Source organism: Pelophylax lessonae, assembly GCF_965119305.1.
Source record: "Pelophylax lessonae genome assembly, chromosome: 1".
Lineage (NCBI taxonomy): Eukaryota > Metazoa > Chordata > Amphibia > Anura > Ranidae > Pelophylax > Pelophylax lessonae.
The window spans coordinates 129651855-129673854 of record NC_138768.1 but is presented as its reverse complement, the minus strand read 5'-3'; the positions used below and the strand labels follow the sequence as shown (position 1 = coordinate 129673854).

The 22000-nt window shown below is 42.6% G+C and overlaps 1 protein-coding gene across 2 annotated transcripts in view; it reads left to right on the top strand.

Moving 5' to 3' along the window:
- The window catches only part of LOC309561249 (ras GTPase-activating-like protein IQGAP2), a 506552-nt gene that overhangs the window by 202400 nt on the left and 282152 nt on the right, over nucleotides 1-22000 (top strand). For both annotated transcript variants that reach the window (XM_082265047.1, XM_082265046.1), the window contains exons 3-5: nucleotides 397-553; nucleotides 14047-14124; nucleotides 14772-14848. In XM_082265047.1, coding sequence (XP_082121173.1) covers nucleotides 397-553; nucleotides 14047-14124; nucleotides 14772-14848 — 312 coding nt within the window. The remainder of the gene's footprint in view (nucleotides 1-396; nucleotides 554-14046; nucleotides 14125-14771; nucleotides 14849-22000) is intronic.

Genomic DNA, 22000 nt, shown 5'->3' with positions numbered 1-22000 from the left:
TTGAAGAGTCACAGGCTCTGAATCATGACAGTTCTTTGCAGGTTTTATATTCCTAAAATAACCAGACAGGTTTTCATACAGCATCATGGGAATACATGCAGTCACTCCATCTTCAGTGTCTACACTGTCCAGAGCGATTACTCCGTTACACTGCACTTTACTTCACCTGGACATATTTGGCTTCCACAGATGTTAAATGAAACCCATATGCTGAGACATTCAAGTGTGTGTCAGAAAAGTTTTTTTTTTCTTCCCTCTCTCATTGTTCCATATCTTGCACCTGGCCTGGGATATATGATTAAATTGCCAAAGTAAAATGCAAGCTATGAAATGATCATATTAACTAATCTGGTCCTCTATTGTCTGGTATTAACCTTGCCCTTTGGTTTTCTGCAGGTGGATTGAAGCCTGTCTGGTTGAAGAGCTGCCCCCAACCACAGAGCTGGAAGAAGGTCTAAGAAATGGAGTCTACCTGGCCAAGTTAGGAAGGTTCTTTGCTCCAAAGATGATCTCAGAAAAGAAAATTTATGATGCGGAGCAAACACGGTTTAAGGTACTTGCCTGTCATTTTCATTTTGCTCTCAATATTTTAAATGTGTTGCCTGTCTTGAAAAGTGATGTGAATCGGACACTTTGTGGGAGGTTTTGGGGTTGTAGAAGAGACTGAGACACTCTGGAAAATCATTTTAGCATTTAAAGCAGTCAGTATTGCATAATCAGCAGTGGAAAAGATACACCATTGGCAGTAGGGGGGAACATACTGTGAAGAAATGTACATACATTATCATTACATGGCCTTGCCAGATCTTCTGCACTGCTGCTGTTATACATGGTTGAATCTTGGTAATGCAGACAAGTTGGTGGGTCTGCCTTGGATCATTCCCTGTCGGCCAGCTTGAGGCTGACCTGTCCACTTATCTGCAGTAGGAAGGTACAGACAGTATAATTTACATTGGAAACAGGGTGAGGAGGACAACAAGAATGCACAGGTTAGTATTTTGTCTATTTTCACAGAAATCTCAGTTACTACATGGAAGTCAGCTCATGTATGTAGACTTATCCCACCTTTGTAATAAAAGTATAAAGCTGCTTCGTAAATCTTTACAAGTTACCAGTTTTGCAGTTTTGCATAGGGCAGTTGTGAAGCTGCATAGTACTTTATGAAGTGGACCTTAAACCCTCGTACACAGATCAGAATATCGTCCATAAAATACCGCTTTTGAAGTGATCGTACGATAATTTGATCGTTAGTATACAGCTGTCACCTGAAATTTTCCAAAGGGACAGACACAACATTTTTTCTTGTATGATACCAGATCATACGATTTTCGTTTTAATCAGTACAGTTTTCGTCCAAAAATACAATACAACTAAATTACATCACAACCAAATTTTTATTCTGTCCGAGACAAGAATTTTCATACTTTAGTAACGTATTCACTTTCAATATGGAGACTAGCATCCGAAAAAAAGTCCTTTGTCACACTTGCAATAGAACACTCTGCTTTTACGGAAACTCAACCCTACGGTTCCTCGATAGGATGCTAGGAGTTCCTGGAGCTGTGGCTAATTTACCTCCTGTTGATAGCATCTGTAATGTTTCAGGCCAGTGCTATTTGGTAAAATCGGCGGCTTGATATTAATTATCTTTTTTGCTTTTTGAAAGACTCTCCACCATTGTACTTTTATTCAAGAGCACGCCGAGTTGCCAACCCTTCTGTCTTGAGTGGTGGCCACCTCTGTGGGGTTAGCATTCTTCATACTGACTACCAATGTAGAGGACATTTTCCCCATTGACCCGCTGATGAATTTGTTTTAGTAAGGGTAACTCTAGACCTGAAAATTATTTTAGTGGTCCTGAGGGGACATACTATGGGGGTCGGAAAGGCACATATCAGGAGAACCTGAGGGCACACACTATGGGGCTTGGGAGGGCACATATCAGGGGTCCTGAGGGCACACACCATGGGGGTTGGGAGGGCACATATCAGGGGGTCCTGAGGGCACATGCTATGGGGGTTGGGAGGGCACATATCAGGGGGTCCTGAGGGCACACGCTATGGGGGTTGGGAGGGCACATATCAGGGGGTCCTGAGGGCCAAGCTATGGGGGTTGGGAGGGCACTCGCTATGGGGGTTGGGAGGGCACATATCAGGGGGTCCTGAGGGCACACGCTATGGAGTTGGGAGGGCACATATCAAGGGGTCCTGAGGGCACAATGACAGGGCCCTGGGCAGCTGCCCCTTTTTACCTGCGTTAAAAAGGCCCTGCATCCAGGCCACGTTCCCAACATGTTTCGCCCCACCCCCAGGGTTTAATCATAGAGAGTGGCAGCCATTCTATCTCTTCCTATTTCTACACTTCTGTCAGCTGATCATAGAGCTGAACAAAGACTGGAACCGCTTTGTTTGTCTCTATAATATAGGGAACTGGAAGTGATGACCTTATATCGCTTCCGGTTTACCCAGGGATCAACAGCACCATTTTTAAATGGGTCACCCCGATCTTGGTGTGATCAAAAACCTCTTAGGGGTAGATTGGAGGGATCTGAGGTCTTATTGACTCTACATCTCTGCATTAAGAGTAACAGTCACATGCCTATTGCTGTCACAAGGGATGTTTAGATTCCTTGTGACAGCAATAAAAAGGATCAGAATAAAAAAATAAAGCGATTAGTTTAAAAAAAAAATAAAAATACTACTTAAAAAAAAAACACACAAACCGCAACCATTCCACCACACATGAGGTGTCACTGCAAGTGGTTAACGGACCAGACACCGGAGCTTGATTTGACTACACAGCATGCGCTTTTACTGGACTCCCAGGGTGCTTTTGTGTGCGAGGGTAACCCAGAAGAATAACGTTTTTTTTTTGTTTCTCATTGGGGCCGGCTCTTTATTTACTCAGCAGATGGGCCTCTGCTGAGCATAAGAGAGCCCAATCCTCCCCTTTCCTGATGAACACCCAATCAGTGCTCGTCACACTGCAGAGGGTCTCTTCCCTCCCTTCTAGTCCCAGATGGGGTGCTGGAAACAGGCAGGGAGGTGAGTGGGAGATAAACAGCGCAATGTTTTAAAAGCCCCAGACATTCCTAAAAGCACCTCTGCCTAAAAACCTCAACCATTCATATTTCCCATCCTGACAAAGCCATTTCAAGGTTTAAAGGGACATACATCCCTTGAAAATCCCTAATGATAAAACTAGGGATGCACCGATACTTGTTTTATATCTGCGAGTATTAAGGATCGGTACGAGTACTCGCTCATACCAGTTACCGATACCTTTTGCGGTGCGATTTGAGCCCATATAAAATGAATGGGATCAAATTGCACTGCAAAGCATTGCATGGGATTTGGACAGGAATGAGGTGCGATTCCTGTCCAAATTACATGCGGTTTCCCGCACTGTAAGAGTGGAAAGGGAGGGGGAGAGAGATGCCAAGCCACCAATAGTATAGCAATGTTCAATAAAAGGTCTAAAATGAAACCGTATTGCACTCGGACATCACTGGTGACATGCATAAAACAAACTCAGTGTGGAGCCACCAATCAAAAGTTCAGTCCCACTAGAACCGCTGCAGAAAGTGCTGTGAAGCGGAATCCAGGCAAGCCACAAGGAGATGCTGTGGGAGACTTAATCTGTCAAAGGGGCTGTCAGATGCTGTGGCCAATCGGTACACGTTTCGCAGGTCAAACCACGTCTCCTTCATCGGCCTTCTGGTTGGTCAGAGCATCCTGGACATCTGACACCTCCTGTTGACAGATTGGGGCTATATTACTAAAACTGGAGAGTGTTTTATTGCCAAAGGTTAATTGAACAAGCTGAAGTTAGAAGATGATTGGCTACCATGTACCAGATTCTGAGTGCACAAGGTTTAGTAAATCTGCATTGAGTCTCCTGCAGCATCTCCCCATGGCTTGCCTGGGCTCCTTCTTCAACTTCACAGCACTTTCCCCAGCGGTTTTAGTGGGGACTGAACTTTGGGCTGGGGGCTCCACACTGAACTGGTTTTTGCCTGTCACCAGCGATGTCTACGAGTGCATTACTGTTTTATTTGAACCCTTTTATTAAATAAACATTGCTACACTATTGGTGACTTGGTGCCTCTCTCCCCTCCTCCCTCTCCATGCTTGCAGTGTGGGAAATCGCGTGATTTAGACAGGAATCACACCGCATTCCTGTTTAAATCACTTGCGATGTTTTTGTAGTGCGATTTGAGCCCATTCATTTTGTATGGAAGCAAATCGCACTGCAAAGATATTAGTTTTAGGTATCCGAGCATTTGCATCAGTGGTATTGTAACTGAATGAGACTGCTGTCTCATTTTTATTAAAATTATAAAAAGACCTAAATGATGTAAATTATGGCTTTTTCTTGTAAAAATGAGACCTTATTTAAATACAGTTTTGGTTAGAATTCTTTTTTTTTTCTTTTTTTTTTTTTTTTTTTTTAATCAGGACAAGTAGATTAGGACTCTTATTTAGCCCCTTGGACAGGTAGTTTTTTTTTACCAGACCCCTGCCTTTGGAAGTGGTGTGCAGGGCTCCAGGACTTTGCTAAATGGTGTATGGGGGATTTACTAGCCTGCTGTAATTGTCTGCACAGAATTTAGTTTGAGGAAGGGTTAGCATTTTGAACCAACACAAGGTTCTACTTTGCAGTCTAGCACTGTGAACACTCTTACACAAGGGCAGAACACAAGCAATGACCTCATCAGTGTGCTTAGAGGGGCAAAGGTTTAAAAGTAATATGAGGAAGTATTACTTTACTGAGAGAGTAGTGGATGCATGGAATAACCTTCCTGCAGAAGTGGTAGCTGCAAATACAGTGAAGGAGTTTAAGCATGCATGGGATAGGCATAAGGCTATCCTTCATATAAGATAGGGCCAGGGACTATTCATAGGATTCAGATATATTGGGCAGACTAGATGGGCCAAATGGTTCTTATCTGCCGACACATTCTATGTTTCTATGTTTCTGATGCTCTTTTATTGTCCAATCAGCAGGCTTCACCAAAATGCAGGATACCAGCACTAGCCATTGGGTCCCAGTGCTGGTGCATTTACTAGCACCAGACCAAAGGCCACGGAGTCCTAACCGCATTTGGCACTATAATTTACATTCATAAGAAATTGGTGTTTACATTTGTTGGTACCAGGGTTGGCACCCTGCTGCTACTGACATCAGAGGCTGGCCTATGGCTTTATATTTTCAAAGCAGCAGAGGTTAGAATGGTATAATTAATGGCACCAGGGGCTGGAAATATGCATTTATATTCATCAAAGGTTAGCTTTATAATTTTTACTTTAATCTGCCTATTAATTTCAATTACATAATTGTCAGTCTCTGTGGTCTTTTTAGTCGTGGGGAAATGATGTAGTGCTGCTACTACGGTATTATCATGGCATAACATTTACCTTCTTCTGCCTTTGTTCTCCCCAGTCTCTGAATGAATGTCTTGCAGTGAGTGGCTGAATGAATACATAGTTTAGTCCTGGCAATAGTAAATAATATGGAAGATTGACAGGTCTTTATCTGTGAGCCATTGTCTAGAGAGCTTCTTCACAGTAAATACTGTAAAGTTTCTTGTGTATCTGCCAACCTGCTTATCCTCTCTTCCAAAGTCATTTGTGGAGCTGCCTGTGCTCTCAATGCCAGGAGGAGCTGACCCAATTCCATGCCATCCTGGATGGTTCCCGACACAGCTCTGACATTTCACTAGTGCCATAGCTACCGTGCCCCAGATTATTGCAGAGTTCACAGTATGGCAGGTGGATGTTCTCTGAAATATTTCCCTTTGTTGCCTTGACTGGTTATTAGACGACCTTGCCTAAGAAGTGTGCTACTGCAAAGCCAGAAGTTTTCTAGACAACCTGTGCAAGGCAGCTGCAGCCTTCAGATCAGTCTGATTACTTTGACTTTTATTATTTTACAAGCATAGAATTCCCAGGACTTATGTGAGAGCAGAGGTTATTCTTTTGTTTCATACAGACTGCTGTATAGGCTGGTATGGCCGACACTAAAAATATATCTGAAAGGAAATGTTTTCTGATTGTATTTGTACAGTCGCTATGAAATAAAATCTTTAACGTTTTATGTCAAAGGACTAGAGTGATGTTCGATTGTTAACCAATTCTGGGCCAGAAGATTTTCCCCTTTAATGACCAGGCCAATAATATTGATGTCCTTTTTTCCCCCCACAAATAGTGCTTTCTTTTGATGGTATTTGATCACCTGAGCAATTTTTTTTTTTTTTTATGCTTAAAAAAAAAAAAAGCAACAATGCTAAAAAAAAAAAACATTTTTCACTTTCTGCTATATAACATAAAAAAAAAAAATAAATAAATCAAATTTTTTCATCATTTTAGGCCAATTTGTATTCTGCTACATATTTTTGGTAAAAAAAAAAAAAAAAAATCCCAATAAGCGTATTTTGATTTGTTTGCGCAAAAGTTATCGCGTCTACAAACTAGGGGAAAGATTTGTTATTTTTATTTTTTTTTACCAGTAATGGCGGCGATCAGCAATTTTTAGCAGGACTGCGACATTGCAGTGGACAGATCACACCCCTAACTGACATTTTTTGACACTTTTGGGAGGACCAGTGACTTTACTACAGTAATCCAGTGCTAAAAATATGCACTGTTATTGTACTAATGACACTGGCAGGGAAGGGGTTAATACAGGGGCGATCAAAGGGTTAAATTTGAGCCTAAGGGGTGTTTTCTAATGGTGGGGGTGATGGGCTTGTGAAATCAACACCGAGACCTGTGTTCCTAAATAGGAGGAACATCGGAGCTCTGCATGTCAATAAAGCTGCCAATGATATATTGGAAAAAACAAACTAATGCATGGATTCCTGAGAGAACAACTGTCTGCTGTGTTTACAACAGTAGACCGCTGTTCTCTCTTCACAGGGAGCGATCGCGGATGCCCGGCAGCATTTGCGACCGCCGGCCCTGTGCATCAGCTTCCCCGCTAACGAGTGGGCGCCCCCAGGATCGCTTCCGCGAAGCGCTGTACAGGTACAGCGATTCACGGGGACCTGCCGCCATATCTAGCTGGCGGCTGGTCGGCAAGTGGTTAAAGTGATTTGTAAAGTCTTGTTTAAAAAAAAAAAATGAATAAAAAACGGGTTATACTTACCTTCTTTATGCAGTTGGTTTTGCACAAAACAGCCCAGATCCTCCTTCTCGGGTCCCTCATTTCTGCTCCTGACTCCTCCCTCCTGTCGAGTGCCCCCACAGCAAGCAGCTTGCTATGGGGGCATCCAAGCCGAGCTGCAGCTCCGTGTGTCCATTCAGACATGGAGCTGCCGTTCGGCTCCACCCCCTCTCTCTCCTGATTGGCTCTGACTGACTTTGACAGCTGCAGGAGCCAATGTATCTCAGACAATCAGGAGAGAGAGTCCCAGGATGGCCGAGGGACTCATGGACATTGCTAGACAGAGAGGGGGTACAGGTAAGTATTAGGGGTGCTGGAGAGGCTGCTACACACAGAAGGCTTTATCTTAATGCATTGAATCCGTTTTCATATGTGCCACTTATAACCATGGGGTTCACTTTGTGGTAAATCGGCTTAGATCAATATATGATGTGTTTTTCATATAAGGCAATCCTAATGGAGGGGTAACTCCACAGCAGATAATGCTCAGCTGCTCTGTGTCTGGCTCCTCAGTACATCACTGCAAACACAGAGAGACAAGCCTCAAGCTGATGAAGCACTGTGTAAAAAGACTGTTTGATCCTGTCTTCTCTGATCCTCCCCTTCTTCCACTGACTCCAAACAATAACCTAAAATTTACAGAGTCTATGGAGTCAGGCTGCACATGCTCAGAGTTTTTTTTTTTTGGGGGAGAGTGCATGTGATCGGCACAGGGCCAATCAGCACTGTCCAGACAGAGGGTCAGGGGTCCTGAAGCATCATAGTACCATCTCAGGAGAGTGAAAACTCCTCCTACAAGCTTTCAGCACACACTGATACAAGTCACAAGACTCTAACTGCTTTATACTGCTGATGAGAAAATGTATTTAGCAGTTTATATTTACTAAAACAACTGCATTTCCATGTTCTGTGTACTGTGATAGACCAGATATAGTGAATGCAGGCTCCTGGGTTTAGTAACACTTTAAGCATTTCTCTAGAATTTCCAAACTCATAATATCCTCCTGGAGTAAAAAATCTAATAAAATGTTATTATTTATGGTGTTCGGGTTTGAACATGCACCACAGACACAGATTTAGCCGTTGTGATATATATATATAGCGTATTTATATATAAAACCAAGTTTCATAAACAAACAAAAATATTGCTTTTTAACAAACATAAGTGCAACTTTAAAATATATATTAAAAAAACCCTGTAAACTCTATTGGCTGTACTGCCATTGCACATATTACCTGTATTAGATATTACCAAAAAAAAGAAAAGCCTTTCCCTCAACCACCCCCCATCCGCGCTACAGCCTATATACGGCTGCAGCGCGGACTTGAATTTTCGGGAGGCCGTTTTTAAACGGCCTCCCAGTGACACGCCCCCAGCGCGCTCCAGAGAGCGCGCTGCGGGGAAAATCTGTGTCGGCCGTGTCCCTTGGACACGGCCGATCACAGATCGTGGTGAATGGCCAATCACAGCGGCCATTCACCACGTGATCGGGCCGTCCAATGAGCGATGATCTCATATGTAAACATATGAGATCATCTCTCATCGCCGGCGCTCCTTCCTCACACGGAGCCTGCAGTGTGAGGAAGGAGGGGGAGCCTCACAGCGCCGGAGACACAGGAGAATGTAATCAGGGCACCGATCACCAGTGCCCTGATTACTAAAGGTAAAAATACACACACAGTGCCCCCCCATCAGTGCCCACAGTGCCCGCCATCAGTGCCCCCCATCAATGCCCACAATCAGTGCCCATAGTGCTGCTAGTCAGTGCCCATCAGTGCCTGCTCATCTAGGCACTGATGAGCACTGACTGGCAGCACTATGGGCACTGATGGTGCTGCCCATCAGTGCCACCCATCAGTGTCCAGTGCCATCCGCCAGTGCCCATCAGTGCCACCTATCAGTGCCCATCAGTGCTGCCCGTCAGTGCCGCCTCTCAGTGCCGCCTCTCAGTGCCCAGCAGTGCCACCTGTCAGTGCCCAGCAGTGCCACCTGTCAGTGCCCAGCAGTGCCACCTCTCAGTGCCCAGCAGTGCCACCTCTCAGTGCTCATCAGTGCCGCCTATCAGTGCTCATCAGTGCCGTCTCTCAGTGCCGCCTATCAGTGCTCATCAGTGCGGCATATTAGTACCTCCTCATCAGTGCCCATAAGTGCCACCTCATCAGTGCCCATCAGTGCAGCCTATCAGTGCCTATCAGTGCCGCCTCATCAGCGCACATCAGTGAAGGAGAAACATTTATTTTCAAAATTTACTCGCAGAAAATAAAAAAAACGTTTTTTTTTTTTTCAAAATTTTCTGTCTTTATTCTTTTTTTTTTGTAAAAAATAAAAATCGCAGAGGTGATTACATACCACCAAAAGAAAGCTCTATTTGTGTGAAAAAAATGATAAAAATTTCATATGGGTACAGTGTAGCATGACTGCGCAATTGTCAGTCAAAGTGTGAGAGCGCTGAAAGCTGAAAATTGGCCTGGATGGGAAGGGTGTTTAAGTGCACAGAAGGCAAGTACAGTAAAACCTTGGATTGCGAGCATAATTCGTTCCGGAAGCATGCTTGTAATCCAAAGCACTCTTATATCAAAGCAAATTTCCCCATAAGAAATAATGGAAACTCAGATGATTCGTTCCACAACCATTTATTCATAAGTCCTTCAGTTTATAGTCCATATAAAAAGATTATAGCATTGCGATAGGTTATATAACCATAAAATGTCCATCCACAAATAGCCACTTCCACAAGGGGATAAGAAGCAAAATCCAGTAGGAGCTACAGAGTATCAAAGAGAAGAAAGGCGCCTCTAAGTGTAGCAATATGGTTCCATTTAATGAAGGTACAACATTTAGCAACTCACATGGTTGATGAATAAAACAGGCACATCTAAGTATGCAGGCATCCGGGGTAAAGCTGTCCACATGGACTATCTTCTGCACCGCCGGCTGCCAGTCTGTAATCCTGACCGGGAAGACCACTGCAGTAAAGGGATCTAAAAGCGAGGGGCAGCATGGAAGGGATGACGTAGATGGCGGTGCAGAGGATGGTCTATGTGGACAGCTTTAGCCTGGATGCCTGCATACTTAGATGTGCCTGTTCCAATCATCAACCATGTGAGTTGCTAAATGTTGTACCTTCATTAAATGTAACCATATTGCTACACTTAGAGGCGCCTCTCTTCTCTTTTATACTCAGCTGTGACTTGAAGCTACTTGTATATCAAGACATCGCTTGTAAACCAAGTCAAAATTTATTTGAAAATTTTGCTTGTCTTGCAAAGCGCTCTTAAACCAAGTTACTCTCAAACCAAGGTTTTACTGTAGTTATTTTTTTTTTCTTTCAGCAGCTTAGTAGATGCCCCCTACATATTCCTATGTGGTAGTGCAAGATTGAAATGCATGTTTAAACTTTATTGTGCTACTATTATAGGCTTGGGATGGAATTTGGTTGGCGATTTAGAAAAGGCCAGCAGAGGGCGCCAAAGATATAGTGTGAATCAGTGTAATGTGTGAAACTGCATAGGAAAGGGAAAAAATTGATGGGAGCTGGCGTCTCTGTACAGCTTGCCGATACAGTCAGGGGGCTGGGGCTTTAACAGACTGATGGATCTCTGAGGAAAGTGGAAGTTCAGGTGGGTAAACATTTCTTCTTTACATTTTCATTCCGTTTTCATTCATTGACAAAAATTGGAATGGATTTTCGTTATGGTTTTCATCAATTGACTTAATTTGAATGTTATTTTTGTTAAGTTTTTATAGCTGAAAACATGCAGCTGATGTAAACTATGATGACATTTTTTTTCACATAACCATATTTACACAGCAAGGCAACAACCAATCTGCCTCCTCCGATTTCCTGGGAAAGTGACCAGTCACCACTGCCCTTTTCCTTTCAGCAGGACAGCCAGACTTCCAACCGTCCCATTGAGATTCAAATTAGACAATGCCAACATCACCTCTAATATGCCACACAATGCCCCCCCCCTATCTGCCACTCTGCTCCTTCCATAGCCCACTGCAGTGTCCTGTGCCTAGCCTTGCACTAGAAGAGTTCCCCTATCTTTGGGAGCCGGTGTTTCCTACCTTTCTTCATTTCAGCACTAAAGTCTGTCAGACTCTCTTCAGCAATGGGCATTAAGCCCTCGTTCACACTGAACACAGCTTTTAAATCCTGCAAGTTCAAAGACGCATTTCAGTCCAACTTCGGGGTCGGCTTAAAAGACATCTGTGCAGCTTCATGCACAGATGTCTATTGAAATCGCCCCAGAAGTAGTGCAGGAACTACTTTTGGAAATTCGTGTGGCACTGCAAAGGCATTGTCACACTGATTGGAACTCTCCCATTGCCGGCAGTAGGCTGTGATTTGACATGCGATTTGACCTGTCAAATCGTGCCGATGTGAACAGGGGCTTATGGCGTTTCGGATGTCTGTTCCCCTCTGTGTGAGGACTTGTCAGTGACGTAGGTTTGAAGAAAGGAACGAAAGTGCAGAACAGGGACATCAGCTTCCAACACTCCCAGGAGTGTGAAACACAGAAGAGGCCAATGGACGCTGCAGCCCTGAAACAAGGGGATGATAGGAAACCTGATCTACTGGAGAGTGGAGTGTAAATGGTCTTCTAGTTCAGGGAACTTTAATCTAAATCTTTTATAAATCTGGCAGAGTTGTGCTGCACATTGTTATATCTTGTTAAGCTTCTTGTATTACTGGAACACTACCAGACAGGGTCTGTCTGATTTGAAAATAATAGCACTGTTATTCTGCAGGAAAAATGCAGGGAAGAATGTCCATTTTTCAAGGGTGCTGCGTAGAAAATCTTCACTTTTAAGGTTTGAGTCAACTATAAAGAGCACCTACTGATAAATGGCTGTGTGACGGACTGCCTTACACCCCGTCTGGGTGTCTCCGCCAAGATATAGCTTCCTACACTCTGGAGCCAGAATATAGTAATTTTATTCCAAACATCAGACAGAACCAATATAGATTAAAACAGGACTAACTTTATTGAACAGAAACACAGGTTTTATACAATTCAAACATGGAGCAGTCACCACATGAACAAATATTACACATTGGGGTAAACATCCCACAATTGGTAGGTAACGAGGTAAAGTTGACACAAGACTAATCGCATCATGTAGGAACCTCCAGGAGGATTAGCCAACAGACAGAAACAATAGGTGACTCGATTAATGCAATTTAGAGCCCTTTCACACTAAAGCTTGAAATCGGCTCATAAAACGCTGAGCGCTCTTCAGGCATTAGTATGCTTTTTTTAAGGACACGTGACTCAAAAACTGTTTCAAGAACCATTTTGAGGCGCTTCTCATGAATTTCAATGGAGAGGGGCGTTTTTGAGGTGCTTTTTTAAGTGTTCCTGACATGCTCCAAAGATGCTGCTTGCAGGATTTTTGTTCACCTCCCCGCCAGCGCACTGCTCCAGTGTGAAAGCATTCATTGATTTTAATGGGAATAGGTTTTCGTGAGCTTTTCAGGTGCTTTTTTCTAGTGCCAAAGTGCTTGAAAAACCCCTAAGTGTAGAAGGGCTCAAAGAGCCCTTTCACACTGAGGTGCTTGAAAACTGCCCATAAAACGCTGAGTGCTTTTGTGATGCTTTTGCAGCGCTTTTCGGTCACCTTTCAATCGCTTTTGAGGCGTAGCGGTGCACTTTTTTTGAAGGTCGTCTGACTCAAAAACTGCTTCAAGAACCATTTTTAGGCGCTTTTGAAGCGCTTGTGAGGCGTTTCCCATTGATTTCAGTGGAGAGGGGCGCTTTTTTTAGCGCTCCAAATGCCCTAAAAATGCTGCTTACAGGAGTTTTTTCACCTCCCCGCCAGTGCACTGCCCCAGTGTGAAAGCATTCATTGATTTTAATGGAAATTTGGTTTTCTTGAGCTTTTCAGGCTCTTTTTTTTTTTTTAAGCGCCAAAGCACTTGAAAATGCATCAATGTGAAAGGACTCGATCAATTGGAGAAAGCCACTTAACAGTATGCACATAACACCTTAATAAATAGTTTACACATAACAGCAGGGGGACCCCAGCATCAGGTTGTTTTGAGCTGATTAAAATCATCGGTTTTGTCTCAGAGTTTTGGAGGGGGTTGATACAGTCAATGCTGGTTTGGGCTGTCTATACCCCAACAAAACACAGAGGCCCCAATTCTGTATCTGGGTCCTCCAGTTCTCAGTCTGTGTGTTTCGGAGAGACATGGACTTGAATCCAAAGGTCCCCCAGGCACACCACCCCCAAAATAATGGAGCCCCCTTCAAAGCCAGAACCCATAGTCAGTAGGAAAGAGGCCAACTCACAGTCCCCTTCAAAAGCCAGTCACAGTGGTAACGTGACAGGCTAGAAATGGAGATGTAATACATATTTGTAGTGTTTTTTTCTATCATAAGTTTTGTAAAGTGAGCAGATAATGTTGTAATTAACTTGCCCCTGCCACACGACACCTACAAAGTATAGGAAGGGTGATGTGCCCTCTTCAGACCTTTTGGCACTGCGGCACCTCTAGGATTAGGAGTAAACAGTAGGATACAGGTGAACCCATACTGAACACTTGAACATTTATGTTCCTCTACTAGGTACCTTCTCACATATAATCTTATAGAGCTGGCCACCCACTGCCAGCCTGTTTTTCAAAATGCCTTGCAGCAGCTCAGTTTACAGATTTCAACAAACTACAAAAACTGAGTTGCAAATTGATTAATTGATTTCTTGACGTTGGAAGGAATACATAGAAGATCTAGGTTCTTTTTACATATCAGCCTGTGGTTCTTCTTTACAGCCTCCCTGTTCTGAGTATTATGTGTGCACTTGTTTTTGTGCATTTATGCATTTTTATTTTTGCAAATTTATGTTTTTTTTTTTTCTTTTTTTTTTTTCAACAGCGTTCTGGCCTACATTTTCGGCATACAGATAACACTGTACAGTGGTTGCGGGCTATGGAATCAATAGGACTGCCTAAGGTAAGAAAAAGCTTTAGTGATATAGTAAAAACGATGTGTACACAAACCCTGGTCTGTTCTCTGAAACGCTGAGCTTGAAGCAAATCTATCAACAGTTTAAACACATCAACCACAGTACTAGCATATTACGCTAAACTGGTACCACCTAGTCTGAATGAACCCCGTGTGATTAATGTACCAAGTCATTGTTAACAAGTTCCACCTTTTATCGGGTTTTCTATTTTTAGTGAAATGGACAGCCCAGGAATTGAATTCCTGAAGGGTCTTTAGATCTCTTGCTGGGGTATTAAAGAGGTGTAAAAACCCAGCAAGGGATTGAACCTTTTCATTTTAGATGGAATCCAGCTTTATAAATCTGCAAAGAGTGTTGCTATTTATGAGAGCGGTAGGAGGGGTACCCTTCCATATATAAGATGGAATACCCTTTGAATTAGCCCATAGACTAGCATATACCTTTAGTGCAATCTTAAGAAACGTGTTTTATTCATGTTTTGCTTTTAAGCAGTATAGTGTTAATAAATGTGTTTCAAGTTTTAAAATGTGATATTTTCCTACGTAATTATCAGTATTTTAATTGATCATATACAACTGTTTAAGTTTCTATAATTGCAGTCACACATTTTTTCCTGTTTGATGTGCAATTACAGATATTTTATCCAGAGACCACCGATGTTTACGATCGAAAAAACATTCCACGTGTCATATACTGTATTCATGCATTAAGGTAAAAAGAGAAGAATCGTATTTATGTTTTGTGTAATAAATAGAAATGCATTTTGTACATGTATTCCATAAGTGCACCCAAACGATCCTTTCCGGATTATTAAACAATAGTCCATTTCATGGTTCTGAAATTTCTGTAGCAATGCTAGTTGTTTTCATCACTTGAGGGCCATTCTCCTGCAGTCATTAAAAGTATTTCTCATGTTTGTAAAGCCCTCTAGTGAATGGTGTACAAGGCTAATGTCAGTGAATGCAAAGTTAACAATCAGGCATAATCCTTGGCAAATTCTTGCTACATCTACAGCAAATCCGGGGACAGCTCTCCATAGGTAATTGTTGGAAATCATTGACTGAACCGAGTTTGGTAAATCTTGTAGCATTTGCAGCTATATAAATACACTGAATGTTGTTGATGTTGATATCCTCCGATAACATGATTTAAGAAGAAATCCAGACTTAACCGATTCTTCTATCTGAATGTGCCAGTAAATTATGGTGAAGATGCATTATAAATCGATTTGCCTGCTAATGTGTGGTGTATCATGTGTGAACTGGATATGTGACCCTTTACAAATAAATCACTTGGTGGACTGAACTCCATCCATTCCACAATATGACTATCATTATACATATATGGATGTGTACTGTGATACCATGTTACACCAGGAGGGGCTACTGCAGAAGATTGCCTTACTACAAGGGTGTCAAACTCCATTTCATTGCGGGCCGCATCAGCATTATGGATGCCCTCAAAGGGCTGGTTGTATCTGTGAGACTATTTAAATGTATCTATATATCATATTTAATAAGTGCCTCTGCATTCAAATATTACTGGTTTTAGTAAAAATTAGGTTGTAAAGGACAGTTGCAGACCGGCACAGAGCCCACTCACACTCCTGTAGCAGATGATGCAAGTCTGAAAAGGAAGGTCGCACACCTCTACCATCATCTACAAGAAACTGGCTCTGCCATGGCGTTCTTTCTGAGCAGTTTTCAATAAATTGGAAGATATCAGAAGTGTGCAACCCTCCTTTTTAACTGGCATTGAATTGTAGATTCGGCCTGCAGGCCTTGTGTTTGACACATGTTCCTTAATCGGTGAGGCAAAATGCGCACGATTTTAGAACACCCTCATTTCCAGTTTTTATTGAAATCTAAACCATTCAAATCCAGTTACTAACCTGAAATGGTACAAAGTTAAAATGGAACTTACTCTCTTAATCAACATTGATTATCTTTAATTCTCATGCTGCTAGCATTTCTTCAGTTATTTCCTGGTCTCCAGAGAAGGGGTTTTCTCAGCTAATCACACTCTCCTGCATGCATAATTGCACTAAGGACATATTAATTCCAGGAACTAAATGCTACATAAGGCTCCTTTCACACGGTCCTCTATTTGAGAAAGAGGGGTTAAGTGTGTCCCTAGGGGCGTGCTTCTAACTGTGATTGGATGTGGCTTGAGGTATAAGAACAGAGATCAACGGTCCTACATAGCAGAACCGTATGATCTCAATTCTTACACAGGGGAGAATGACAGGCGGCTGTGTTTACATTAGCCGCCTGCCTTTCTCACGCTGTAACGGACAATCGCGAGTGCCCGGCGGACATCGGGTCCGCCGGGCACACGCGTGGGGGGTCCGTGAGCGAGCGGGAGCGCCTCCAGCGGCGCACGCTCACTCCCTAGAGCCTCACAGGCTAGCGACATAGACCTACGTCGCTTTGCCTGTGAGAGGCTGACTGCCAACGTAAACCGTCGTTAGGAAGTCGGCAAGTGGTTAAAGAGTAACTCTACTTTTGAGAACAAAACATTCCCCGCAGAGTGTTCAATGTACATTGCAAGGATTTTAACAAACTTTGTTGCAGATTCCTATCTTTTGTTATTCTGAAGTAATCAAAGTATTAAACTCCGCGTTGTAGGATATATACTTGGTGAATGAGTATGCTGCGGCCTCCCAGAAATATAGTCAGAGACTATAAAAATGTAAGATAAGAGTGTGGGAATGGCTCTGTCTACTATAAGTGTGTATATGTTAAGACAGGATAATATGTAAAGATATGCACAAAAATTCAATAACTAAATAAATGGATATCAATATGGCACAAAAGATAAATAATGATCATAAAATGAATATAATGTGACATAAGGTGCAAACCTAATAAGGTATAGAATTAAATAATGGTGAATAAAGGGACTGTGCACATAAAAATGTAAATATTGAGGTATAATAAAGTGCAAGCATAAATAATGTAACAGATAATCAATAATTAAGGTGACCGGTGCAAGTACAGTGGAACCAATAAAAGGTAAATAGATGGGGTCCAATAAGTGCAAACATAAATGATGTAGCAAATAGATCAATAAATAAGGTGACCAGTGCAAATGCAATGAAACAGAAATATATAAGGTGACTCAGTGACAGCACAAAGACTATGCTGTATATACCAAAAATTGAGTGGTAAATAATAAATAAGAATGAGCTAAGGTGATCCAATAAAATGACAAAGTGACCAAACTAGTCCATATAAATGACAAAAATCTTCATATGGGTTACTGGAATCAACCCCGTGGTGGATGGTGGGTGAGGTGCTCAGTGCCCCTATAATAGGTAGCCCACTCACCAGAAGTACCCACCCCACACAGGGGTAAAGAGCGGGTATATAGATAGTGGAGTAAATCCCTCTGATGGGTCCTGGTCCTCTCCGGGGGTCCTGGGATAGGAATGTGTCAAGGATGCCCAGTAAGGCTCCGGAATGGTTCCCACAGGGATGCCCAGGTGTCAGGGTGGTCCGCTCTCATGTATTGTAAAACGCTCCAATTAAAGCCAAGTATACCGGGACAGGGTGTAGGCAGATGGGTCATATAGGGCAAAAAAGGCCAATAGTGTGATACTGTTTAAATGCTTTATTCATATAGATAAATGAAAAATGGGTACTCACAATCTCTCAGTAAAAACGAGCATGTAACAAGTAATGGAACGCGATGCGTTCCACACAATGCCGGAACCGGAAGTGATGCGGCTGCGCTGTACGCGTTTCGTCATCCAACGTCTTCAGCAGAGTCGAATAACATTCAATTAAAATATGACTTGAGTCACAATTGTATATGATAAGCTTGAAAGTTTATGCTAACAGTTCCTACAGGTGTCCCAACACTTGATTACTTGCAAGCTCTCTGTCTGTATAAAAGCAATGCACCCTCTTAAGCAATATTTGGGCAGGATTTTACTGCAGGAAGTAGTATATTGCGCTTAAAATGGCGAGAAAAAGGCAATTTACAAAGGAAGACAGACCATTCTACCCCTTAAAATGTAGGTTTTTCCTTTAGAGAAATTGCAATGAAAGCCAAGGTGTCAGTGAGCACAGTTTCCTACATCATCAAAGGCACTTGGAAACTGACAGCAGGAGGTATGGCGGCCCCGAAAGCCATAGCAGAAAACAAGTTTCTGAGAGGCAAAAGCTTGCCTGACAGGCTACTCATGTCAAGCTTAACACTGATTGAAGTAAGCAAGTCTCCGTTTCAACTGTGAAGAGAAAACTTTGAGCTGCAGGATTGAAAATATGAAAAAAAAAAGCTTGCCTAGGCCAATATACACTGACTACTGAAGACTGGAAGTAGGTCTTATGGGACCAATCGAAATTTAAGGTCTTTGATTCATCATGCAGGATTTTTGTACGCCATCAAGTAGGTGAAAGGATGGTTCCTTGATGTGTGGCACCAACTGTGAAACATAGAGAAGGAAGTGCGATTTGGTCGGGGGCTATTTGCTGGATCCAGAATTGGTGACATGCACAGAATGCATGACACTCTGAACCAAAACTACTAACCCAGCATTTTGCAGCCCCATGCAATACCCTCTGGAATACACCTAGTTGGTTGGGGTTCATCCTACTGCAGGATGACCCAAAACATACCTCCATGCTTTGCCAGAACTAACTTAGAAGAAAAGAACAAGATGGTAAGCTTCAAATCATGGAATGGCCGGCACAGTCTCCAGACTTCAACCCCATTGAGCTGTTTTGGGATTAACTGGACAAAAAGGTGAAAGCCAAGCATCCTACAAGAGCAATACCTTTACGGGAACTTCTGCAACAGCTTTGGGAAGAACTTTCCGAACAATATTTGATTTCCATTGTAGAAAAAATGCCACATGAAGGCCCCTTGAACCTCCTTTACGTAAAGGGAGCTTTGACTGCTGGAAGCATGGCATCACTGTGGATGTGAACCTAAAAGAGAAGCTAAGTAGCTCCCTTAGGATTGGCAACAAAGACCTGAGGTGACTGGGTGGAGCCTGAACTCTAGGAAAAGGCTACGCTGAGGCACATCCAACTGCCCTGAGGAGATTCAGCTGTCATATGAGTTGCCCAACCCCCCCCCCCCCCCGCCCGTTGTGATGTTCTGTCACAGCTTTATTGGCGGTTTTGACCTTGCCATCAATTGATGTTGCTTTATGGGCTGTGCCCTCAAGTTCAATTCTGGGGTCAGTCTAATGTCTGTCTGGCACTGATGGCAAGGACAGGCCTCTTAGACTGTGAGTTTTGTTTTTTGGGTGCTCACAGTAGAACTGTGACTGGTAATGTTGTTTAGTAAACTCTTGGGTCAGTCTAATGCCTGTCTGGTACTGATGGTTAGGACAGGCTTCTTAGACTGTGAGTTTGTTTATGGGTGGTCACAGTATAACCATGACTGGTATTGTTGTTTGGTACATTTGGAAAGTTGGTACGTTTGCAAAGTTCAATAAAGCTGTGGCCTTGCTCTATTTCCAACCTAATCAGCTTTCGTGTCTTTTTGGGGGGGCAAGGTATTGGTTCATTAGTTGGTCATAACTGAGCTTATGCTTCTTTTTTTTTTTTTTAAATAATCTTTATTTAACAAGTTTACAACAGTACAAGTATACGCAAAACAGCAAAAGAGCTAGCAAAGTGCAGACAATAGATACATAGAGAAGGCACAATTGGCATAACTATCAATCTGGATGCCACTGGAGAAACATAAGCATCTACATGAGGGTCAAAAAACTGTCATTTTCACAGAGTGTGCCCTTTTGGCCAAACAACGAAAAAGAAAAACCCCTCAAGTTATGTCTGTCACAGCTGTCCAGCAGGGCCCCCGTGGGGGAGTCGGACAGCCAGCCAGACACCACGGAGATCCAGGAGAACAGCAAATTCTGGCATCCATGGTACAGCGTATATTACAGGAAACAGCAACAAAAGGCCTTTGGAAAAGAGAAAAAGTAGAGAAAGTGACAAAAGGGGTGGGAAAGGATAGTGCAGAAAAACAGATAGAATAGGGGGGAGGGGGGTGAGTGAGCTTATGCTTCTCAGCAGTCAAGTGTGTTCGGCTGTTATATCGGCAAAAGGTGGCTACTTTGATGAGTCAAAAATTGAGATTACTTTTTATGAATGTCCAATTATTTTTTTTAGGGCAACCGACCAATAGGGATGGCTGTGGTAGTGGAAGGGTGCAAGGCCAAGTTAGGCTACTTTAGGAGAAGTTGAGTTTTACCCAGTGGCAGCACTGTGGTCGTCAGTTTAAATCTTATCCAGGGCACTATCTGCATAGTGTTTGCACATTCTTCCTGTTCTTGTGTGGGTTTCCTTTCACACTCCAAAGACATGCTGGTGGGTTTCTGACTAAATTGGCCCTAGTATGTGTATGTATGCATGTGAGTGAAAGACTTTAAATGGTAAGCTCCTTGAAGACAGGGACTGATGTATATGTACAATCTGTACAGAGCTGCGTAGATTGTCAGCGCTATATAAATACCTGTAATAGGTAATCTGGAATTTCTTGATCTGATCTTTGGGATGTGGTTTTTGTTGAAGGCAACAGTTTAAATCACCCAGGTTCTGAACATTTTAGATCAACAATTAAGCAGAAAATAGAACAGACTCTGATCTACATTCGATGTTGACTGTATATATTTGCCAGGGTCAATTTAGATGATGCGAAACATATACAGATCTGCTTTCCAAATGGGGATTTTGGCTGCGCACAAATCATTGCTGCAGATGTGGGAATCACAGCTGCGCTAGCCTTTGTGTTGTGTTAAAGGTACATCTGTTTGGAGGAGTTTTCATCCTAAGGAAAGCTACAGAAATATGGATGTCGTCACTTCTGATTTATTTGCAGCCCAACAACAGATTCAAGTCCTGTATAATTTCACATGGAACACAGACAATTTTCTCAGCATTATTTGTCAGAAGATCCATAGGTCACACTGTGCTTTCTGTGGACTGGAGATGTCAATCAGTGCACAATTCATTGAGCTTGGTGCCAGAGAGTGTTGTTTAAGTGAGTGAAGCAAAGCCTTTAACATCTGCCTTGTATTTCCTGTCACTGCGAGTAGCAGTAGTGCTAGAGCCGTCCCCTGCTACCTAAAGGCTTCCATTATCTACTTCCTGGCCTTGTCACCACATTTCCTGTGTGTGGAAACCTCTTCCTTTTTCTCATTTGTATTAATGGCAGATATTTAACTAATTCGCTGAAATATAAATACACTTATTCTTTGGGCAGAACATGGAACACAACGAATTGCCACGTAGTGTATTAATGTCTTTTTTTTTTTTTTTTTTCTCTTCATTTGTCAAGACGCAAGAAAATTTACTTTGTTTGTTCATTTTTGATGACTATAAGGCTGTAAAGTTTCAGTGACATTTATGTTAAACCTTTAGGCCTCATGCAGACGGGGCGTTTTTACAGCTGCTTTTAGGAGCGTCAGGTGTTTTTTTTTTTTTTTTTTGCAGATTAAAAACTCCTCCATGTTACCTTATGGCCTCATGCACACACAGGCTTTTAGGAGCTGTAAGTGGCCTAGACCTTTTCAAGCTGTATAAAAATCCCAGGGCCAGTGCGTTCTGGAGCAGCAGCGTTGGGCTGTAAAAACGCCTGACGCGCCTAAATGCAATGTATACAGCGTTAAGCCCCGTCCAGCATTTTTAAGCTGTGGTAGTTAGATTTGAGAGTGGAAAATAGAAGAGGGAAGAGAGAGGCTGCTAAACGCGAACGCTGCTTAACGTGGCTAAAAGCTAATGCAAAACGCTTCTAAAAGCGCATTTTTACAGCTGCTTTTTCCTGGCGTCAGAACTGGCTTTGCAGCTCGTTTTTTCAAACACCCTGTGTGCATGAGGCCTTATAGATCTCTGACACTGGCAT